The sequence below is a fragment of the Paramisgurnus dabryanus genome, chromosome 6, assembly GCF_030506205.2.
Source record: "Paramisgurnus dabryanus chromosome 6, PD_genome_1.1, whole genome shotgun sequence".
Taxonomy (NCBI): Eukaryota; Metazoa; Chordata; class Actinopteri; order Cypriniformes; family Cobitidae; genus Paramisgurnus; species Paramisgurnus dabryanus.
The window spans coordinates 6,485,756-6,509,808 of record NC_133342.1 but is presented as its reverse complement, the minus strand read 5'-3'; the positions used below and the strand labels follow the sequence as shown (position 1 = coordinate 6,509,808).

The 24,053-nt window shown below is 37.4% G+C and overlaps 2 protein-coding genes across 2 annotated transcripts; one reads left to right on the top strand and one right to left on the bottom strand.

The window, feature by feature from the left end:
* Positions 1-238: 238 nt before the first annotated feature.
* On the top strand, positions 239-10,093 carry LOC135744121 (uncharacterized). Its single transcript, XM_073815064.1, has 22 exons — positions 239-462; positions 565-590; positions 1,312-1,433; positions 1,517-1,549; positions 1,702-1,791; positions 1,900-1,971; positions 2,145-2,233; positions 2,331-2,433; positions 3,110-3,209; positions 3,573-3,598; positions 3,682-3,709; positions 4,123-4,152; positions 4,263-4,310; positions 4,475-4,522; positions 4,687-4,734; positions 4,899-4,946; positions 5,111-5,158; positions 5,323-5,370; positions 5,461-5,515; positions 8,164-8,354; positions 9,288-9,414; positions 9,544-10,093. The coding sequence occupies exons 2-22, from the start codon at positions 584-586 to the stop codon at positions 9,698-9,700; spliced, it is 1,518 nt and encodes a 505-aa protein (XP_073671165.1). The 5' UTR covers positions 239-462; positions 565-583; the 3' UTR covers positions 9,701-10,093.
* Positions 10,094-10,142: 49 nt separating this feature from the next.
* Positions 10,143-23,701, bottom strand: LOC135744312 (uncharacterized). The gene is made up of 7 exons (XM_065262339.2): positions 23,652-23,701; positions 15,011-15,912; positions 14,645-14,741; positions 14,064-14,165; positions 13,729-13,904; positions 11,414-11,515; positions 10,143-11,144 (listed from the first exon to the last, which is right to left on the bottom strand). Exons 1-7 carry the CDS (start codon positions 23,673-23,675, stop codon positions 10,385-10,387), a joined length of 2,163 nt encoding a protein of 720 aa, XP_065118411.1. The 5' UTR covers positions 23,676-23,701; the 3' UTR covers positions 10,143-10,384.
* Positions 23,702-24,053: the final 352 nt, after the last annotated feature.

The window sequence follows — 24,053 nt, the reverse complement described above, 5'->3', positions numbered from 1 at the left end:
GATTATTGTATCCAAACTAAAAGTTTGTATTTACATAATAAATGTGTGTGTACTGTGTATAATTATTTTGTATATTTAAAAACACATACATGCATGTATATATTTAAGAAAAAAAAATGTATTTAGATAGATATACAAAATTTATAATTATATTAATCTATAAACAGTATATATTCACAAATATTTCTTAAATATATACACCTTTTGTATATTCACTTGCTAATTGCATGTGTGTCAAGCTAATCAAGCTATAATCAGGTAAGCTAGAAAGCTTGTTTAAGTCCATTGCAATAAGCTTTACTGTACTCTTATTAAAAAAATCTATGACTATTTAGGGCATATAGTCTAATTTATAAATTTGGCCTTTCTTCATGATTTCTTCTCAGGGCAACGAAGTTGGACAAAGCTCTGCACTGATCCCAGGCTACCCTGCTCTCTCCATTTAAGTTTTGCCTCAGAAAAGTAAGTATCATAGTCATAGGTTGTCATACAGTAAGTTTACAATTTAATGCTTCAGGAGAAATACATGTTTTTAATTTCTGTCTTTTATCTTTGCCTGTAAAGGGAAACGTAACCAAGCCAAATGAACAGTAAGTTATTCAATACTATTTTTCCCCCTAATCTATAATGCTCATTTGCGTCATCTGAATACATAGTGATGTAATTTGCATATTTACATCCGACTAGGTAGAGCACATTCCGGTACTTTTTTTAGTTGGTGTTTTTAGGACAATTATACACATGGGCAACACAAGGTCCAGGCACTTGAATTTTTTTTTTTATGTAATAGGCCCATGATGAGGCTGTAGCCTACCAAAAAATTTTGAACTAATGAGAAGTGCTACTGTAACATAAAACATCATTGGCATGGCATTCAACACAACTAGGCTATTTATAAATTGTATAATATGTGGCCCCGACTTGCCTCAACATAGTACATGTGTCTAAAACCTTGCCCATATGCTCTATCTGCCTGTTTCAGCCTAGTGTGACATCACTAACTCACAGACAAGCACTTGAAACAGAGTACTGTAGGGAAGTTAGACTGTGTATTTTGATGGTTATCACAAAAAAAAAAATGTGTGAAACCTAAACATTCAGAAGTCATCAAAAAAGTTGCTAGTCCATAAATGTGATTTTTAGTTGCCAGAGATTATAAAAATCTGGGGGAAAAACTAATTTGCTAAATTGCCAACACTACTTTAAAGTAGTTTTCTATGCTACATGTAATAGTTAATTCCATTCCATTTGTGCCTGTTAGCCTAAGTAAGGTGACCTATTTTGAGACTTTTATTTTATTCACCCATACAGACTTAGAAACACTGAAGTCCCAAGGACTTCATAGTGATGATGTCCTTGGGACAATTGGGCCTTTTAAAATCTATTTGGGCAGTTTGGAGGCCCTTTTAGGCCCTTTCGAAATTCCAGATGAGGTAATTTTCTATTTCTTTAAAAAAATATCCTCTTTAAATATATATATAATATAATATATAAAAATTATTTATTACTTCCCCAGGTGATGAATGCCTTATTTCTCATCATGAGCAGGGTAACTTTACCTTTTTATAAAACTCACTCACTCACTCACATACATGCATACATGCATACAAGTCAAATATAGATATAACATGATTTAATAATAATAATAATACATTTATAATACAATAATAATGACTTAAACCATTTCTTTCCCTCGCTTAGAGCCAGCCTGGGACAGAGGCTATTAATAGTCAGGCTATGAGCCTGATTTTGGAGGGCAGCTCCAGGGCCAGGAGTACTTATTTCTTAAAAGTAAGAGTTATGTAAATGTTTAAGGTTATTGCTCAGTGCTGAAGAACACATTAGGGGTGTCAAGTTTATTTATGTTTTTTCATGAATGTTTTCTTCTTTTCCTGTCAGAAAAACATTCTTAAAGAAGCCAGTGCCGTCTTCGGGCCCTACTTGGTGGGAGAGTGCCACTGGACCCTCTTTGTATGTTGCTGTTAGGTTATGCAGAGACTATTATTCACATCACACAAGTCATTATTGTTGCTATTGTATTATTATCATTTGTGTTGTTTGAGCTGTTAGTCCATCACATTTTAAAAGATTGGTTGAAATTCTCCTTCAACCCTTTCTCATATGTTTTCCCATCTTTTTTATAGCATTGCAACTTGAAAGAGGGAACAATAACTTACATTGATTCCTTGGGGGAGCAACCACAGCGTTGCTTCCAAATAATAGAAAATTGGAGGTACACGGTTTTTGTATTGCTCTATAAAATGAGATTTTACAGAAAATTTACAATTTAGCAGAGATCCCCTTCACAATTATTTTGTATAATCTTTCAGCTTATTTGCTGCTAGCAGAGGCTGCCAAGGGCCCTGGAAGCTGATACAGAGGGACCATGACTTGCAAAACGACTCTGTGTCATGTGGAGTGTTTGCAATAATGGTACAGCTTGGTAGTTTTCTGCATAATGTTTCTGTTTTCTTTTGAAAATATAAATAATTGTAGTTTTCACTTTAGAGTAGGGATGCACCAATAGGATTTTTTGGGCCGATACCGATTTAAACAGGCAACTTCTGACCGATACCGATATTAAACACTTGTATACAATAGTATACAGTTGGTCTATTAGCTAGTTTATTTTGCATCAAATTTTTTTTACACAATGGATTGGATCTAATTAACATTCAACTGACCAACATAATAAGAGAGGCACAAATTAAGCTAAAACAAATATACACACCAGAACAATCATTTTAATTAAACAACAGACATGCAACTCATTGCCTTTATGCGGTTAATTAATAAACAATTGGTATCGGCCTTTCTCGTGCTGTTGCCGATATGCCGATGGTTTCAAATTCATCAAAAATCTGCCGATAAATATCAGCGGCCGATACATCGGTGCATCACTACTTTAGAGCAATTTTGAATGAAAGTTGCAGATCAAATATTAATGGATTTTGGACATGGACACTGTTCAGCATACGATACAGGAGTCATGATCGTATAATTATTAAATGAGCACAATAATCTTCCTTTTAATATAGTGCAATTTTTTTCACAGTTTGTTGTTCACATTTATTATAAGTTACATTATTTCATTCTGTTGCTCTTTTAGTTTGCAGAAATGGTCCTCCAGGGACAAGAAGGTCACCTCCAATGCCTCCCCATTGCTCAAGAGCGGGAGAGACTTGGGACTTTGTTGATTAACTCCCTTGGTAAGTAGTAGACATTTGTACATTATGTGTGTTCCTTATTTAGCTCTCCTGGCTACCTTAGTTTAACTTATTGATGATTTGGAGTGGTAGCTTTAACTTGTAAATTTCGAGGATGTCATACTTTGAGGTAGGTACATTGTTACTACATCATTTCATGCATAAAATACAACATTTAAGTTTATATTCAAAATCAGATGCTATTTATTAACAATCTTTCTTAGAAGGGTTCTTGGTTCTACGCACATTGAAATAAGCATGCAAAATGAATAATTATTTTCAAGATTATTATTTGGTTTTTGAAACATTATAATAACATTATAATAACATTAAAATGACATTAAGAAACATGTTCATTTCTTTTAGATACGAAGACTCTAAGGAGAAAAAAGGCAAGGGTTAATGATCTAAATATACATACTGTTTCTCAACACATTGTATACTTAACTAAATTATTTTTTTCTTTCTTTTCTAGGGAAAAATTGACAAGCCTAAAAATACAGGTAAGAACAGCCACAGACTGGGACTAATATTAGGTGTATTGAGATTCTAGGCAAGTCTGTTTGGTAAGTAGTGCTGATGTATGTAGACAAGCTACAACCAAACCTAGTATAATTGTTTACATACATACAGAGGGAGGAATGGAAGTAAATTTGTACCAATGTTGTTCCAAGACTGGTTCTGCTCTTGATTAACTTAGACACACACTACTCACACACAGTCTTAAATATGGTAGATGGTGATCAGCATTCAAGTCCCTCACAACGTACATACCAGGATCTTTTCAGTAAGCAATTGTGTCTTTGATGTATAAACATCCACATAGCACTGTCTTTTAGGTAAGAACTACAAACACACAGCCCAACCAAAGATCTTTCATGTAGGCATTTGTTTTTTTTTTTATGTTTTTGGACAGATAAACCTGTTGGAGAGCACCCATGTGCAGGTAAGAAACATACAGAGAACACACGCACATACACACCTTTTCCTCTGTATATAGATCTTTAATTTGAAACTGTTTGTTCCCTGAATGCTGTCCTCTGATTGGTCTTATAGTAGATGGTGACCCTGCACAGGAATCTGAGTCTACAGAGTGTAAACAAGGTAGGAAGATATTGTATTTATGCTCAGCATTCGAGTCACTCACTCACAAATCTTTCAGTGTAAGCAATTGTGTCTGATGTACTAACTTTGCTGTTAGGAAAGTACAAAAATCTTTTTTTTAAACTGTTTGTTCCCTGAATGCTGTCCTCTGATTGGTCTTATAGTAGATGGTGACCCTGCACAGGAATCTGAGTCTACAGAGTGTAAACAAGGTAGGAAGATATTGTATTTATGCTCAGCATTCGAGTCACTTACTCACAAATCTTTCAGTGTAAGCAATTGTGTCTGATGTACTAACTTTGCTGTTAGGAAAGTACAAAAATCTTTTTTTTAAACTGTTTGTTCCCTGAATGCTGTCCTCTGATTGGTCTTATAGTAGATGGTGACCCTGCACAGGAATCTGAGTCTACAGAGTGTAAACAAGGTAGGAAGATATTGTATTTATGCTCAGCATTCGAGTCACTCACTCACAAATCTTTCAGTGTAAGCAATTGTGTCTGATGTACTAACTTTGCTGTTAGGAAAGTACAAAAATCTTTTTTTTAAACTGTTTGTTCCCTGAATGCTGTCCTCTGATTGGTCTTATAGTAGATGGTGACCCTGCACAGGAATCTGAGTCTACAGAGTGTAAACAAGGTAGGAAGATATTGTATTTATGCTCAGCATTCGAGTCACTTACTCACAAATCTTTCAGTGTAAGCAATTGTGTCTGATGTACTAACTTTGCTGTTAGGAAAGTACAAAAATCTTTTTTTTAAACTGTTTGTTCCCTGAATGCTGTCCTCTGATTGGTCTTATAGTAGATGGTGACCCTGCACAGGAATCTGAGTCTACAGAGTGTAAACAAGGTAGGAAGATATTGTATTTATGCTCAGCATTCGAGTCACTTACTCACAAATCTTTCAGTGTAAGCAATTGTGTCTGATGAACTAACTTTGCTGTTAGGAAAGTACAAAAATCTTTTTTTTAAACTGTTTGTTCCCTGAATGCTGTCCTCTGATTGGTCTTATAGTAGATGGTGACCCTGCACAGGAATCTGAGTCTACAGAGTGTGAACAAAGTAGGAAGATACTGTTTTTTTGGTCAGCATAGTTTTGGGCATGAAATGAGTTGACATTAAAATAAAAACTTTTTTTTTTCACTTTTACAGCATTATTTGAAGTGGAGAGTGTTCTCCGATTACCTGACGGGACCAAGGCCAAAAGGTAACTTTGTATGTTATTACCATCAATATTTCATACATTTTCATAATTCTTCCTAAGGAATTAATAGTTCCAAACAATTACTGTGCACAGGTCTACACATTGCAAGTTTGTATTAGACTGGGTATAACCCTCTGTTTTGCACGCTGTTATATTTAAATTTATTCTGCATTACTGTCTGGCCGTGAGAAATTACCTTTTTGGGAGGTACCAACGAACGTAGACAAAAAATGTTTCTGTGTACAAGGGGGAAACGTGATTGGTTCGGTATGTTTTCAAAGTACGGAACTGTGATTGCGCGGGGTCACACTTGCTGTATGAAAGGAAGTAGGTGGGGCTGGTAACCAGGCTATCAAAGTACACAGAAGGAATTTTTCAGCAGAAATTGGTTTCTCTACAGACAATTACTGATTTCCCAAATTATGATTTAAGACATATTTTCCCATAAATTTAGGTAAACTTATGCTGTAAGGACAGGTGCATATAATATTCCTAAGCCTTTACAAAAGTTCATAACAGCCTCTTACATGGCTCATCATAACATGGCACACAATTCCTACTTGCAGCACCTTTGCTGTGGAATAAATCTTTAAAACTCCCTAGCTTCCACCTAGATATACTGGGCCTAAGCCATTAAAGGGATAGTTCACCCAAAAATGAAAATTGTGTCATCATTTACTCCCCCTCAAGTTGTTTCAAACCTGTATGAATTTCTTTCTTCTGCTGAACACAAAAGAAGATATTTTTGAAGAATGTCGGTAACCAGACCGTTGATGGACCCTATTGACTTCCATAGTTTTTTTTCCTATGATGGAAGTCAATGGGGTCCATCAACTGTCTGGTTACTGACATTTTTCAAAATATCTTTCTTTGTGTTCAGCAAGAGAAAGAAATTCATACAGGTTTGAAACAACTTGAGGGGGAGTAAATGATGACACAATTTTCATTTTTGGTTGAACTATCCCTTTAATCCCGAGTCAAGTCTTAAAGGTATAGCGGAAGATTTTCCAGAATTATTTAAAAGAACCGCCCCTCCATATTTTTTTTACAAAAATGCACATGCTACACTCTCCCTCCTCCCGAGAGGGAACGCCTGTTAAACGCGTGCACGAGACAGAGAGAGAGCGTGCAGGAGCTCAGTTCTTGTCTTCGCTCTGTTTACAAGTTGCTGTCGGTCAGTTTACCGTGTCTGTGCGGTTTGTGACTTGTGCCAGGGCTAGCATCGCTAATCATAGCTTACATCAACTTTTACTAGCAGTGATTTTAAATGGATTTCTCCAAATAGCATGACAAAATGTACCTTTCCAGTAGAAACTTCGCGTGGGAAGCCCAACCTGTCCTTTTAGCTCAAGCCAGCGTGTGAAATAGTCTCCCATAAACATCTGGTCTTGTTTCTTTATTTATAGTCCTTTCTCTTCTTGTCATACAATTCGTAGACACTTTTTCTCTTGCGACCCTCAGACATTTTGAAAAAAAAAACATCGTGAGAATGCGACCTTTAATGAATGGTTGATACCGTAGCACAACACACATACACGTGAAAGTGCGCATGTGCAGAAAGCGAACCTAGATGCGAGCACGTACGACGGTTATATGTCAACATATAATCAGAATGATTGACATCTGGGATGACCAATAACAGAGGTGATCCACCCCGAAAACGAAAATCTTCCGCTATAGACCAATTTAGAGTAGACGTCACAGTTACGTCACTGCAAGCTGCGCGCGCAATGCGGTTGCAGAAAAACAGTGGAAATGAATTAGACACGAGTGAAAAGAGCAAGATAACTCACTGGAAAATGTCCGGTTGTGCTGTTAAGTGTCAGAATAAGAATGCCAAAAAAGATGGCTTTCATTTTTATAGAATACCATCGTCAAAGACATCATTTGAAGATAAACGTAGGTGTTTATGATTACAATAAGCCCTTAAACGGACAGAATGGAGCAAGGAAATCATCTGGAAATCTTTTAATAATTAGAATAGAAAATAAGTAGAGAAGATTTCCGGTGTTCTGTCGAAGTCTGTTCCCTCCATGTGTTTCTTATAGCGTTTTTATCATGTTACAATTATAATTTATTAAAGAAGAAATAATAAAAAACAGGAAAATTATGAAATATTTAATAAACGCTATTATATATAATACATGATAGTATTGCTTTTACATGTACTTTAGCGATTCAGACTGTAAAAATATTTGATTTAGCAAAAAAGAACAATACATATACATTACATACATGCATATCAGTAGCCAAGCCATTTAAACTTTTTATCTATCTAAAAAAATAAACGTAATGTGATTAAAACGCTATAAGAAACATTGCACTAAAAGGAAACATAAAGGAATCAGACTTCGACAGAACACCGGATCCATAAAAATCACGGTTTAATGCTAAAACACTTCACAACCCTACTGCGGAGCAGTCACTTTCTGCAACCAGTTTGGCTCCGCCCACAAAAAACGTCATCTCTGTTTGCAAACACGAAATTGGTCTATACCTTTAAGAAGCTGTTAGGAATAAGTTATTTAAAATCCTTTTTAAGGTGTCATGTATGTGTTCTCCTGTTCCTTTTGTTACCTACTAACATTTCTACAAGGTAGAAGATGGTTTTAACTCTATATGCCTGCTTAAAATCTCCACTGATATTGCAGATATAAAGTGACTAGGGAGGAACTGGTTAGAAGGTGTGGGCCACCAGAGGGCTTTTCACCCAATGCTCTGGTGGCCTACTTAAGGAAAGGCAAGAGCCAGAAAGAGGCGCTCATGGCCAAGTTGCACGACTCACAGGTGGAGCCAGGACCACGAATCAGGCTGTCAACAAGTGTCAGCAAGTTGTGTGAAGGTAACTGAGGTTTAGAGGTTAAGAACATGTGCGAGAGTTGAAGGGCAGTGAACCATCCATCACTTCACACAGCTGACATAAGAATCTTTTCTAAATAGTCTGGCTAGGTGGATATCTTTGTTACCATTAAAATTTTGCACTATTTCGGCAGGATTTGAAGGCATTGAAATTGGTTCCCGTTACGCACAATACAAACACATTGCCAGAAATAACTATTCTGCATGACATTAGGCAGTGATTTTTTTTTTTACCTTGAGTACCACCTCAGAAAATATTTGGCTTTTCCAATACCACCATCTTACACTATACAGCAGTATGGCATGCAATCGGTGTGAAATTGCAACCTCAGTGTGATGTCAAACTATAAGAATAAGACAATAAGCAAAATAATTTTTAATTCTTTTAATAATAAAATAAAATTTAATAAAATAAAGTTAAACAATTATTTATTGTGATTATTGCATCATTGACCTATTCACTTAGAATTTGCCACCAACACGGATGCACATAAATTATTAACTGATGTAAATGTTTTTGGTTGCAGAAAACAGTGAGATAGGAGGTTGGGTAAACATCTTTTGTGTATAGCTCTCGTTATCGTGTCTTATGTCTCTAAGATATTAGCCCACTTAAATGAAGATTATAGGATGGGTAGGCTCAGGAAGAATCCACCTTGCCTTTGTCTTACTGAGAGGTCTTGAATTAACAGGACTTTTCTCTTCTCCAAGTAACATTAGGCTGTAATTATGAAATTTTCATAGATCTTATCAACTAGGCGGACTCATCAAGTGGCATCATCAAGGCACTTTCACATGTTGATCAGAACTTGTTTGGAATGACTGCATCTTGTTTCTGTCCTTAACAGTCTATACTCCATTCTTAGTTTGACAAAAAATATAATTTTTTGTATTCTCTTGCACTATGCTTTTGTAGAAGAATGTCTGGCCCTTGCAGAGGATTTAAATTACATGGGTTTTAAATACCTACCAATTCAAAAAATGGGCCAGGCTTGCCTGGAGGAGGACCATCTTGAGGCCATCGTCAAGGCCCAACACTGCAGGTTCATTGATCTGTTGTTACCAATTCCAGTATGCACAATTAAAAAGGCTTAGATCTATGCAGTATTGTATTAAAACACCTCTACCACTGTTCTTTATGTCAATAACATCTGTTTTCAACTCTTTTGCAGGCAGACACTAACAAGGATAAAGACAGCGATGGAGGCCAACTGGTCCGATTACAATCTTGCTACGCATGGCCTTGGGCCAGAAATTTTGAAGGGTGCGTTTTCTTTAATTGATGCGTGCCTGGTCGAGGCAGAGAACCTCCACTGCTTCCAGAAGTAAATAAAACATCTCAATTTTAAAGTGGTATCAGCATTTATGGGTAGCCTTGACAAAGGAATAGCCTCAGATTGTTTACTGAATAAACCACTTTGCACAATATAGATGTGATTTAAACCATGTGTTGAAAAATCAGTTTTTGACCCGATTTCAATTTTGTTTCATATCAGAAAATATGGGATGTCAAAAATAAGTGCTGAAAATGTGTAAAAGAAAAAATTTACAATTTAAAACGTTGGAAAAAGCAAAAACAAACTCTGGCGTCAAAGTGTTTTTTTTTTCAAGGTAGACGGGAAGACAACATAAGGGTGAAAATATAATTTGCCAAATAAATGTTATGTTTGACCATAAGAATGTATCTGAGAATGTATCAAAGCATTAAAGTTATAAAGTTCTTTTCTTTATTTGTAATTGTGAGTACATATAATTTTATTTATGATCAATACTTTTACTAAATTACAGGACCTGTGTACTTCACCACTGCTGGTATAATTTACATTTCACATTGGTAAAACACTGCTATTGCTTGTGCCATTAATGTAAGTAGTCTATATATTTCCCAAAACTTCATAAAGCTTTGATTTAATTATCAGTATTTTATTTACCTTATGAACTACCAAGAAAATTAATCAACCAATCAAGACGGGCACTTTCACATGCAAACAGTGGCACCTCCAGAAAACAGAATTAAGTGCTTCTTGCTCTTCTTTTGTTTTTAAAGTTCTCAACTACTGCTCTCTGCAGTCTAGCTTTTTTAATTTTTTTACGGTAACCATGTAAAGGGGTAATTTTTCTTTTTCTGGACACAGCAGTGAATTTTCCAAAAGCCCGCTTGTGTGCTCTTTGGATGGTATTGTACAGTTCAGGGGTATGTTCAAATGCTTCGGACTTGCTCCACTCTAGTAGGTCTAATAACATGGACTGTATGGGAGGATTATGGGAGGCTTCAGAAACGTGTGCATTTTCGTTGGGGTCTGTGAGAATGTCTTGAGGCTTGAGGACATGTGTGACATGTATGCAAACACATCTTTCTCCAAAAATGCATGTGCACAAAGTCGGAGTTTTCCTATTCACAATACTCATAGTCCCATCACTACTGAAGATGGTTATTTCATCTTCAGTCTGCTGGTAGAGACGGAGGCTGATGATTTCTAACGCTTTAGTATTCCGCATTTTTTCAATGTCAATACCTCTCCTGTCTACCTCCATCTTCACCAAGAGAAGATGTTTGCATATGTTTCCCATCCGGAAATTGGTGCATTCACACGTGAAGTGTAACAAGTTAACTTTGTAGGCTGTGTTGGTTGATTGTGACGGCACAGAGCACTGCCCTGCTTCTATGTCCAAATCTTTGCCCACGCCATTTTTAAATAGCAGCGCAGCAGCCTGGTGAGCAGCAGAGCTGGATAATGTCAGTCGTCCTGCTTCGCTGAGGCCATCCATGTAGCTGCAGTAATGAAAAACAATACACAAATTTGGAATTACAGTAAAATAGTAGCCTTTAGATTTTAGCTAAATGAAAGTTTCATTGTGTAGTCATTGCCATGGTGATTGTTTTTTAATGCAACAGCTCCATAAAAAAAAAAATTCACTATTAAGACTGAGAGAGTGGCAAACTTCATAAAAGTAGCTATGCGTCTCATTTTATTTTATTCTATAACAGGCTGAAATAGCCATTTGGCAACATCCACATTCCCTGTTAGAGACATTACTAACCTGTAATACTTTTCTACATCTCCACATAGCAAGAGCAGAAGTTGGTCGACTCTTCGGTTTGCCTGGCCTCGCAGAAACTGGTATTTCAATGTAAGGAAGAATCTTTAAGACAGAAAGGCATGAAAACCGTGAAAAGCTTGAACAATAGACTTTATGTCAAGCTGCACTACTTCCTAAACTTCAGCCTGCTCCTTTGTTTCCTGTCTGTCATTATTGGACAAACGGATTAATCCAGGTGTGCCTGACCTATGTAGTAACAGCAACACTAAACAGACACACCTGGATTAATCAGTTTGTCCAATAATGATAGACAGGAAACAAAGGAGCAGGCTGAAGTTCAGGAAGTAGTGCAGCTTGACATAAAGCCCATTACAAATCTGACACCCACCATACCATTGGCTTCCTATTAAATTGGGAGAAAATAATTGACATAATTGAAAGCTGCATTAACTGCTGATTTGGGGAATATGGGTTTTTCAGCTTGTGGTAAACTTTGCCTCCCAATAGTCAGGCCACGAGGTGAGCCGACCTTGTGGTAAGACGTAACGTTCAGGGCATAGTAAGTCAGTGTTCAGTATGTGGTATTTAGTAGGCCCATGCCATTTTGAGAACAGCTAGAGACTGGCACTGTATTTGCATGCATAATTTTAGCAACATGATCCCAGCTAACAGAAAAAAGTTCTAAGAACGTTCCCTGGAAGTTCCCAAGGTTCCCAAAAACGTTCTGCCAACGGAAAAAGTGTCCAGTTTTCTTGACGTTCTAAGAACGTTTTTGTGTTGTCTCAACGTTAGAGGAATGTTACATTTTACCATTTTTAAACGTTATGACAATGTCATGTTTTAATGTTCACACAATGTTTAAAACAACAACTGTTTATTATGCTGACTTGTTTAACTGTTATGTAAATGATAGAGAAACATTGCATTCTATTATTTTATAAAACATTATTTCTGAATGTTCAGTAAATATATTGCTGTAGAGAACACAATTCACTTATTAGGCTTAGATGTTGATGTTTTGTTTAATTTTAAGTCATCATTATTGTGATTAGTGTTTGTTTTAGTTGGACTCTTGACTCTTGACTTTTTGCTTGCTTGTTTTTTCCCTGGTTGTGTTAACTTTGTGCTAATACACCACATTTGTTCTGAACATGTAAAGTTAATAGTGTAATTCTGTGGTAGTTGGTACATAATGATAAAGATCATCACCTAATTAATTTACTGATCAAAAGTTTATTTTCTGTCAATAATGTAAATGAGATCCAGCACTTTCACAGCAGTTTGTCATTAAGGAGTTTTAGAAACTTTGGACAAAAAATATCCGCTGTATAATTGGGACGCACAAACATCAAGAATCAGAGTATGAATCTCAACCATGGTGACAAATAAATGAAAAACTTATCATGGGTATCAACAACTTATGGGTATCAACAAATTACAAATCTCATTCAGGATTCCCAACATGCACTGCAGCATGGATAAATAATGATTTTTTACAATTTTATTTGTCACCATGGTTGAGATTCATACTCTGATTCTTGATGTTTGTGCGTCCCAATTATACAGCAGATATTTTTTTGTCCAAAGTTTCTAAAACTCCTTAATGACAAACTGCTGTGAAAGTGCTGATCTCATTTACATTATTGACAGAAAATAAACTTTTGATCAGTAAATTAATTAGGTGATGATCTTTACCATTATGTACCAACAACCACAGAATTACACTATTAACTTTACATGTTCATAACAAATGTGGTGTATTAGCACAAAGTTAACACAACCAGGGAAAAAACAAGCAAGCAAAAAGACAAGAGTCCAACTAAAACAAACACTAATCACAATAATGATGACTTAAAATTAAACAAAACATCAACATCTAAGCCTAATAAGTGAATTGTGTTTTCTACAGCAATATATTTACTGAACATTCAGAAATAATGTTTTATAAAATAATAAAATGCAATGTTTTTTTCTATAATTTACATAATAGTCAAACCTGTCAATATAACAAACAGTTGTTGTTTTAAACATTGTGTGAACATTAAAACATGACATTGTCATAACGTTTAAAAATGGTAAAATGTAACATTCCTCTAACGTTGAGACAACACAAAAACATTCTTAGAACGTCAAGAAATCTGGACACTTTTTCCGTTGGCAGAACGTTTTTGGGAACCTTGGGAACTTTTAAGGGAACGTTCTTAGAACTTTTTTCTGTTAGCTGGGGCAACACCTTGATGTTTTAAGCAAATCCTCTGACTCCCAATATGAAAATAAATGATTTGAAATATTATTGGCAAATGTAAGTACAATACCTTTCAGCCTTGTTGTTTGTCTCACTGCTACAGTGATAGAACGTTCTTCCAAAGTTTACCCACAGCTCGGCATAAGTAAACCAATTTGTCTTCAGATAAGTTGTTACATGGGGACTATCCAAAAAGTTGTCGATCTCACTGCATTTCTTGGCAGATACATTGAGAAACTCTTCCTCCTTAGGGAAAAACATATTTAATCTGAGATATACAAACATTAAAAAGCATAAATAATTGTAAACGCACTAATATGTAGACTACAGAATGCATAAATTGGTCAGGACCACTTAGTTGCACTGGGGTTATGAATGTTAAAAATATAAATATAAATATAGTACCGTCAGGCATGCTTTCATTGATGCCATTGCATGAATGACCACATTTCTTTGTTCAGGTGTCAGGTGACCTCCATCTGTCTTCACAAGCCACCGGTTAACAGCCTATCACAGCATAAATTGCTTCAGATGCACATTAGGTTATATTATTTCACCCTGTCACATAGGAGTTAGTCTCCATTGCTTGGCCAAAAGGGAGTTTATGTTATTGTACTGCAATGTAACTGTATATATCCCAAATTTTCACCAGAAAGCTCAGGTATGTACAATGTAAGTAGAATTCGGGATTTTAAATAGGCATACTGTGAACTATAAGTATTTGTCACAACCACCTGCAGTTACATTACAGACCACTAGTTGATTTCCCTTAAATATACACTACAGTTAAAGATTACACTTGTTTACACACACACACACACACACACACACACACACACGTTTAAAGACACTGTTGAAAACAGCACACTGTGCCAAAGATCCTTAGATAGCACTTGTACCTGCTCAGTTGACCTTTCCTGTTAGTTTGTCAATGTCAACTGCATAACATCGTAGATAATAGCGATGTTGTATATTCATCGACTTACCTGAAGCACATGGAACCAACAAAGGAGAAGCTTTGCCTTTGGGAAAACGCTTTTAATAGCATTAAGCACTCTCAAGTCACGGTCCATCATCACTGACCTGTAACATTGAAAAAAGGAAAATAAAAAAAAGAGGAAAAAGTTGCACTACACCCAAAAACATTCATTAGACAGAGTGTATTGTATACAGTGTAAACATTGTATCAAGATATTTAGAATAGAATGTTACGAAACTAGTGAGATCCAAAATGCAAAAGCTGTAGCTCAGTGCAGTACTTTCAGATTCAAACATGCCTATTTCTTGTAGTTCCAATGACAAAGAAAAGAATAAATACATCATAACAAAAATGATGCTAACATGTGACTGACCTTGGATAGAAGCCTGGGTTACTCAATTGAAGCTTCTGTAGGCAGAGGCTTACGGTTGCAGTAGTTTCCTTGCTCAGGATAAAATAGGCAAATGGCACGCCTCTTCCAGTTTTGTTTATCAATAACAGTGCATAAAATGCATACCCGTAGGCTGTTATGCCTTTGTATGAAGCATCCATGAAAACCATTGGATGGGGGTTCTCTTGCAAAAGTTGTTTTTGAAATGGTGTTTGTACAACTAAAATGAATGGTTCTTCATTGTGAAGTGGCTGATAAAAACAGATGTTGTCTCTGAGTTCCATGGAAACCAAATGGTCCACACTGACAGAATCACTGTCACTCACACCTCTGAGTTTTTTCTTTAAAAGTCGAATGTCATTAGGGGTCACGTAAAACCGGCGGTCTTTTTTGTCCACATGCCCATTTTGTTGAGCCCAATCATAGCTTTTTATTAAGATCTCAGAAGTGGAACAACCGTGTTGAAGCCATATTTCGATGAGGGAATGCAGGTCTGGATGGATGCGGTTTTTCTCTTTAGAATTAGCCTCGTCATGGCCAGTGTGTTGTAGCATCTTTTGGATTATGGCACCTGATATTCCGGCATCCGTGATGACTTTGAAAGAGATGTATGCCTTGCAAGAATTGGCCCGAGTTTGTGTGGCTTCTCCCTTACTTTTGCCTGCAGCATGATTCCCACGGTCACAGCCATAGTAATAATAGTCTTGCCGGGGGCAGACTGGTGGTCTGAAGTAGCAATGCTCCTTCTCCTGCACTTCATTGATGTAACCCTCCATGAACTCCTTGGCATCCCCCCTAATAATAAGAACTTCTTGGTGGACCCTGGAGTCACATGGCTTCTTCAACCGTTTTTTAACACCATTCACCCAATGTGTCGCCATATTCTGAAATTAGAAATGACACTATACTTGAACATATAGATTTTTGGAGAAACACAGGCTAAGCATCAAACTGATCGGTTCTGATAAATATTTTGAATATTTAACTTACATAGTCTATATTATAATAATAAGAAAATAAACATGTCTTTTCATCTTGCGCTTTTCTATTTTCTATTTTCTATCAAGTCTTGGCTGCATTTATCTCTCCCCTGACTTCTTTTTCGCTTTATGGAAAATTGAGCCCTCAGTAGCGTCTTGCAGGCAGCAATGCAAATTATAAAAAATACTAATTAGGGCTGTCATGAAATTATATTGCAATTATCGCATCCCAAATAAAAGTTTGTATTTACATATAAGCGTGTGTGTACTGTGTATACATGCTTGTATATATTTAAGAAGATTTGCATGTATATACTGTTTATAGATTAATATATAATTATATCTAAATAAAACATTTTTCTTAAATATATAAATGCACGTATGTGTTTTTAAATATACAAAATAATTATACACAGTACACACACATTTATTATGTAAATACAAACTTTTATTTTGGATGCGATAATCGCAATATCATTTCGTGACAGCCCTACTACTAATATACTAAATAATACATAAAAAATATGACTTCTGCCCTGAGACCAGAGAAGACAGCTGACTCCCTTTTGTCCAACTAAGTTGACTTCTGCCCTGAGACCAGGAGGGATTTACCTGCCCTGGGACAATATGGAAAATAATGGTCTCTGCACTGGGACCAGATAATACTAAACAGTCATAAAGAAAAGTCAAAATCTAGAAATATCTGTCTGCCCTGAGACCAGGGGCCTCATTTATAAAATGCTGCGTAAAAACCATCCTACATTTGATCTTACGATCATTTATCAAAAATGCGTACGTGTGATTCATAAACCGAACGTTCGCGCAAAAAACGCGCGTACCCCTTTCAAATCTATAAATCGCAAATGAACTTGAACTTGTGCACAGCCGAGCAGTTTCAGATCTCCGCCTTTAAACGATGCCTAATCAATGTCACAGACATATAAAAGAGCACTTCTCAATGTTTAAACCAAATTTCGAGCAGCAAGATTGGCTTATATTCATAAAAACCTGCAGCAATCAGACAAGCATAAGTGCGTACGTCTGCTCAGACCCTGACGTGGCGCTAAGCACTTTTCCACGTCAAAGACAGCTTTTATAAATATGCACTTTGCCGTGGATTTTTGCGTACGCAAACTTTACGATCAAATCTGTGCGTACGCACGCTTTATAAATGAGGCCCCAGGAGGAATTCACCTGCCCTGGGACAACTTCTGCCCTGAGACCAGAGAAGACAGCTGACTCCCTTTTGTCCAACTATGTTGCCCTGAGAAAAGAAAAATACGACTTCTGCCCTGAGACCAGGAGGAACTTAGCTGCCCTGGGACCAAATAAGATTAAACAGTCATGAGGAAAAGCCAAAATCTAGAAATATCTGTCTGCCCTGAGACCGGGAGGAATTCACCTGCCCTGGGACAACTTCTGCCCTGAGACCAGGACGAATTCACGTGCCCTGGGACAACTTCTGCCCTGAGACCAGAGAAGACACCTGACTCCCTTTTGTCCAACTATGTTGCCCTGAGAAGAGAAAAATACGACTTCTGCCCTGAGACCAGGAGGGACTTACCTGCCCTGGGACCAGATGAGACTAAACAGTCATGAGGAAAAGCCAAAATCTAGAAATATCTGTCTGCCCTGAGACCAGGAGGAATTCACCTGCCCTGGGACAACTTCTGCCCTGAGACCAGAGAAGACACCTGACTCTCTTTTGTCCAACTATGTTGGCCTGAGAAGAGAAAAATACGACTTCTGCCCTGAGACCAGGAGGGACTTACCTGCCCTGGGACCAGATAAGATTAAACAGTCATGAGGAAAAGCCCAAATCTAGAAATATCTGTCTGCCCTGAGACCAGGAGGAATTCACCTGCCCTGGGACAACTTCTGCCCTGAGACCAGAGAAGACACCTGACTCCCTTTTGTCCAACTATGTTGGCCTGAGAAGAGAAAAATACGACTTCTGCCCTGAGACCAGGAGGGATTCACCTGCCCTGGGACCAGATAAAATTAAACAGTCATGAGGAAAAGACAAAATCTAGAAATATCTGTCTGCCCTGAGACCAGGAGGGATTCACCTGCCCTGGGACAATGTGGAAAATAATGGTCTCTGCCCTAAGACCAGATAATACTAAACAGTCATAAAGAAAAGTAAAAATGTAGAAATATCTGTCTGCCCTGAGACCAGGAAGAATTCACCTGCCCTGGGACAACTTCTGCCCTGAGACCAGGAGGAATTCACGTGCCCTGGGACAACTTCTGCCCTGAGACCAGAGAAGACACCTGACTCCCTTTTGTCCAACTATGTTGCCCTGAGAAGAGAAAAATACGACTTCTGCCCTGAGACCAGGAGGGACTTACCTGCCCTGGGACCAGATAAGATTAAACAGTCATGAGGAAAAGCCAAAATCTAGAATTATCTGTCTGCCCTGAGACCAGGAGGGATTCACCTGCCCTGGGATTGTGGAAATTGTGGAAATTGTCTCTGCCCTGGGACCAGATGAGACTAACAGTCATTAAGAAAAGTCAAATTTATAAATTAGACTACAATGCCCTAAATAGTTTTTTTTTTATAAGAGTACAGTAAAGCTTATTGCAATGGACTTAAACAAGCTTTCTAGCTTACCTGATTATAGCTTGATTGGCTTGACACACATGCAATTAGCAGGTGAATATACAAAAGGTGTATATATTTAAAGTGCGTTTTGCAGGTAAAATTTTTCCACGAATTTGGGCAATTTGCTTGTTGATAATAAACATTTAAATTGTTATCCATTGTATTTTATGTTGTTGGTTATCATAAAACGGAATAAAAAACGAAAAAGTACAGCGGTTTGCAAGGATTCTCCTTTCCCCCTCAACGCACTGCATGACGTCACGTTGGGGAGAGAATTTGCCTTAAGAGCATTGAGAGTGACTAGAGAGATGAGTAAAGTACAATATTCAGATTATATCAATGCAAATTATAGATAAATACATAGATATAGATAGACTAGATAGATAGACTAGATAGACAGAACGACAGATAGATAGATAGATAGACAGACAGACAGATAGATAGATAGACAGACAGACAGACAGATAGATGGGCTAGTATAGAGAAATAGGCAGAAAGCCAGATAGCCTTAGCATAACTTCGTGTAGAAAGTAAACAAACAATTAACATACTCGTGCATGCTGGTTTGAGGGGGACCATAATCCTGCTGAAATGGGTGTATGCGATCTTCAGCACAAACGAATTCAGGCAGCATGACTCAAATCCTGGAAGCTGAGTGAGGCGTCACGTCGTCACATCTGGTCGCGAGGTAAGAGCCTCGAACACCGATCAAAACGCACACATTTCCCTACAGCCAGTAGCGGAGTTTCAGTCGGGAGAGTCGGGACTTTCCCGGTTGGCCGGTCTGATAATAGTTATACATTGTGAGTTATATTAGCAACACCGTCTGTCGGTCTGATGTGCGGCCGGTTCCCGCAGCCCGCTGGTCAAACTATGCAGCCTCTCTGCTCAACAAATATAAAAGTGCTCAACCCGTTCGGCCGGTCCAATCATGTCCAGGATTTATAAAAATACGGGGATCACTCAGTGATTGGTTTCTAGCCTGTCATCCTTTGATGTAAAAAGCCGCCGAACGCCTGTTTATTGCAGTATGCGGTTGGATTCAAGCCCGCTGCAGCTGCTGACCGCTGCTTCTGTGTATAAAATGATCGTGTGATTCGTTATGATCGCATAAACAATATAACAAAACTTCCTTTTATTTCACATAAAAATATATTTTAGATATTATATGATGGACTAGTAAGTGTGGATTAAGGATGTTTAAAACTCTCTAGCCTGGTGGTCAGGACATGAATGGATTGAATCAGCAGATTTGCAAAGTTTTATTTATCTCCACATATATCATAAATAATAATTAGCAGGGTAACTTTGCAGTATACCACATTATATATTTCCTATTATGTATATATGATTTCCATATTATAAACGTAAGTATTAATAAAACGGCAATAAATGTCTCATCTATTTCTATAGCTCTGGCTGAGGCTTTCATCTACTTCTACCCAACGTGACGTCATCGCCGAATTGCTTAAAAAAACCGTTAATACCAAAAACATTTAAAAAAAGGGTCTTTAAGACCTTTTTTGAGACATTTTAAAAATGATATACATATCTTGAGTGATTTATGTACCCATTAATCAACAGTGGTGGTTAACCTGCAACACGCCCTTTAAAGGAATAGTCTACTCATTTTCAATATTAAACTATGTTATTACCTTAACTAAGAAATGTTGATACATCCCTCTGTCATCTTACTGCGTGCACGTAAGCGCTGGAGCGCGCTGCGACACTTCGATAGCATTTAGCTAAGCCCCATTCATTCAATGGTACCACTCAGAGATAAAGTTCACATCAAACACATCAACGTTTTTCCTATTTAAGACGAGTAGTTATACGAGCAAGTTTGGTGATACAAAATAAAACGTATCGCTTTTCTAAGCGGATTTAAAAGAGGAACTATATTGTATGGCGTAATAGCACTTATGGGAGTACTTCGACTCTGCGCAGTAACACCCTCCCTCTCCCATTATGAGAGGGAGAAGGGGAGCAGACTTTTCCAGTAGCGCCTCACTGCAGAACGCGACATCCAGGGGGCGGGTTGGATTTAGATCCAGGGGCGGAGCTGGATCCCGATCCAGAGATCCCATTGGTCGGCAGTTTTACCACAAGACACGTCATACACGTGTTGCTGCGTTACCAGTTCCGCATTAAGTCGTAACTAAATTAAGTTATTATTTTGACATAAAAACTAACTTTACTTATGTCTACAATAAGAGTAGTGCCTTTAGGGTGAAATGTAAGTTTTTTGCTATAATGTTTTGGAGTAAAACATTTCGGGTAAGCCTACTATGAGTAATCTTACCACATGCAGTTTAATACCTATTAATGGATACAGTACAAATATGCATAATTATTAAAATATATAGGCTATGGCATGTTATTTAGAAATTAATAAATTGAATGTTTATCTTGTATGGACTTTGAACTTACAGCGTCTTTGCTTACAGCCATTAGGAAACAGGTTTCCCTCGTAGATGGTTTCCTTTTTTTTATTTGCTAATAAAAGATATCAAATACATTTGTTTTTATATTTTCTCGTATAGGAATAGCTGTGTTATAAGTGGGATAATGTACAAATAAATCCCTTAAGTGATATCAAACTGTCGGGAACGTGTCCGTACCTCTCCTTACACCTAACTGTGATACTTTCTAAATTATGAATCTTTCTCAACTATATTATTAATCAAACGTACACTTAAATTGATAAGAGCAAACGTTGGCGACCACAGGTTGCAACTAATTGCGGGCTGCAACAACGCAAATATACTGGTTCATTTGGCGGAACAAAGTATATAAAGTGGGAGGAGTTGGATCTAGATCCAACCCCGCCCCCTGGATGTTGTGTTCCGCAGTGAGGACCATCTCGACTTTTCAGGCGAGTCGAAGTACTCCCATAAGTACTATTACGCCATACAATGTAGTTCCTCTTTTAAATCCGCTTAGAAAGTGCTACGTTTTATTTTGTACCACCAAACTTGCTCGTATAACTACTCGTCTTAAATAAGAAAAACGTTGATGTGTTTGGTCACTTCTAACTTTATCTCTGTTTGATACCATTGAATGAATGGGGCTTAGCTAAATGCTATCGAAGTGTCGCAGCGCGCTCCAGCGCTTACGTGCACGCAGTAAGATTATAGAGGGATACCAACTCTTCTTAGTTAAGGTAATAACATAGTTTAATATTGAAAATGAGTAGACTATTCCCTTAAGAAATATTTGCATGTATATACATGTATAAATGTATAAATATTTGTATTCATGTTTATAGATTAAAATATAATTTATATAAATATAAATTTTGTATATCTAATAACAATTTTTTCTTAAATATATACAAGCATGTGTGTGTGTCTATATATATATATATATATATATATATATATATATATATATATATATATATATATATATATATATATATATATATATATATATATATATATATATATATATATATACACATATATACATACATATATATATATACATACACACATATTCATATAATTATACACAGTACACACACATTTACAATGTAAATACAAAATTATATTTTGGATACGATAATCACAATATCATATCGTGACAGCCCTACAACTTATATACTAAATAATACATACAAAATATGACTTCTGGCCTGAGACCAGGAGGGATTCACCTGGAAAATAATGGTCTCTGCCCTGGGACCAGATAAAGTGTCATAAAGAAAAGCCAAATCTAGAAATATCTGTCTGCACTGAGACCAGGAGGGTATGGGATTCACCTGCCCCTAGACAACTTCTGCCCTGAGACCAGAGAAGACAGCTTACTCCATTTTGTGCAACTACGTTGTCCTGAGAAGAGAAAAATATGACTCCTGCCCTGAGACCAGGCCGGTTGCATAAATCTATTTAAGACTAGTCTTGCAAGTTAGTCGTCTACTTTTTTTCTTTAAGACTGGGGCCGGTTGCATAAACCTCTAAGACTAGTCTTACAAGTTAGACATCAATTTATTTTCTTCAAGACGGTTCATAGCTTTTTTAAATCAGTTACATAAAAACGTAGATAAGCCTACATTGATACCGAAAATTAAGACCGGTAATTAACCGGTGACTAGCTGATAGTAGGTCATACTAGAACTTAAGACACTGTCTAAACATTATGGCTATGTTTATGCAACCGGCCGCTGGTATTTACTTTTTAAGTCAGTTGCATAACATTATAGACTGGTCTAATTTACAGTAAGCCAAAAAAGTAAGACTGGTAGGCTACCCCTTGGCTAACTTTCCTTTACAATCTATGTTGCCATGGAAACAAATAAACTGTCAAGTTTCATCTCATATTCAACTAGAAGATTATAAGTGTTACTCAATCTAAAACGGCAGTAGCTTGCAGTGTTTAAAATGAAGCAAATAATAATAATAATCACCATCAAAACATTATTAACGTTACTCACGAGAGTATCGATGCGACAGCGGAGACCGCGACGGCGCGTATCTTTCCCTGCTGGGGGTAACGTGCGCCCGCTAGCTTGCAGTGTTTAAAATGAAGCAAATAATAATAATCGCCATCAAAACATTATTACTCACGAGAGTATCGATGCGACAGCGGAGACCGCGACGGCGCGACCGCGTGTATCTTTCCCTGCTGTGGGTAACGTGCGCCCGGTACTCCGCTCTTGCTCCCCCCGGGGAATCCCCAAAACATCGGAGATTCGTCTCCGTATATTTCAATTATCATTTCCGTTGTCCATTTCATTTTGAGATGGTCCTCCGAGATAGATGTGAGCTTATTTTATGCAATGGTCTTTCTTCAGTTTAGTTAGTAAGACTATTTGTCTTAAGATAATTACTAACGATATGTCAGGATTGATTCACCGTGCTCTAGGACAAAATTGTGGGAAAAAGTCTCTGCCCTGGGACCAGATGAGACTAAACAGTCATGAAGAAAAGCCAAATTTATAAATTAGACTACAACGCCCTAAATATTCATTTATTTATTTTTAATAAAAAGCTCCATTTTCGAGAATATTACGTTTTTGTTTTTACAAACTTACTTTGAAACGCTCGTCCTCTTGCATCCCCGGCCGCGGGACTTTGACGGTTGAGCTTGGAAATGGTGGCCCCGCCTCTGCAGTTCGCTCCTCTCTCACGATTGGTTGTCAGATTAAACCAATCACAAACATTTCTGCCCTCAGGACAACTTTGAGTCAAGAAAATTCCCACGAGCGGAGAAAACCAGAAAGCCCAGTCTGTGAGTCATGCACTCCCATGAATGCTAACTTACCTCTGCTCCTAGCAAGCCTGTGCAGAACGTTCCAGAGCCCTACGTTGTGAGTAATGTGTGTTACAGATGTGGCCTTTAAAAATGCGCGTTTTCTCCCGCGGCATTCGCCAATTCGTCTCGCAGAGTCTCGCAGCATTCTGCAAGTGCTTTCGGGGGGGGCTACTTTCCATTT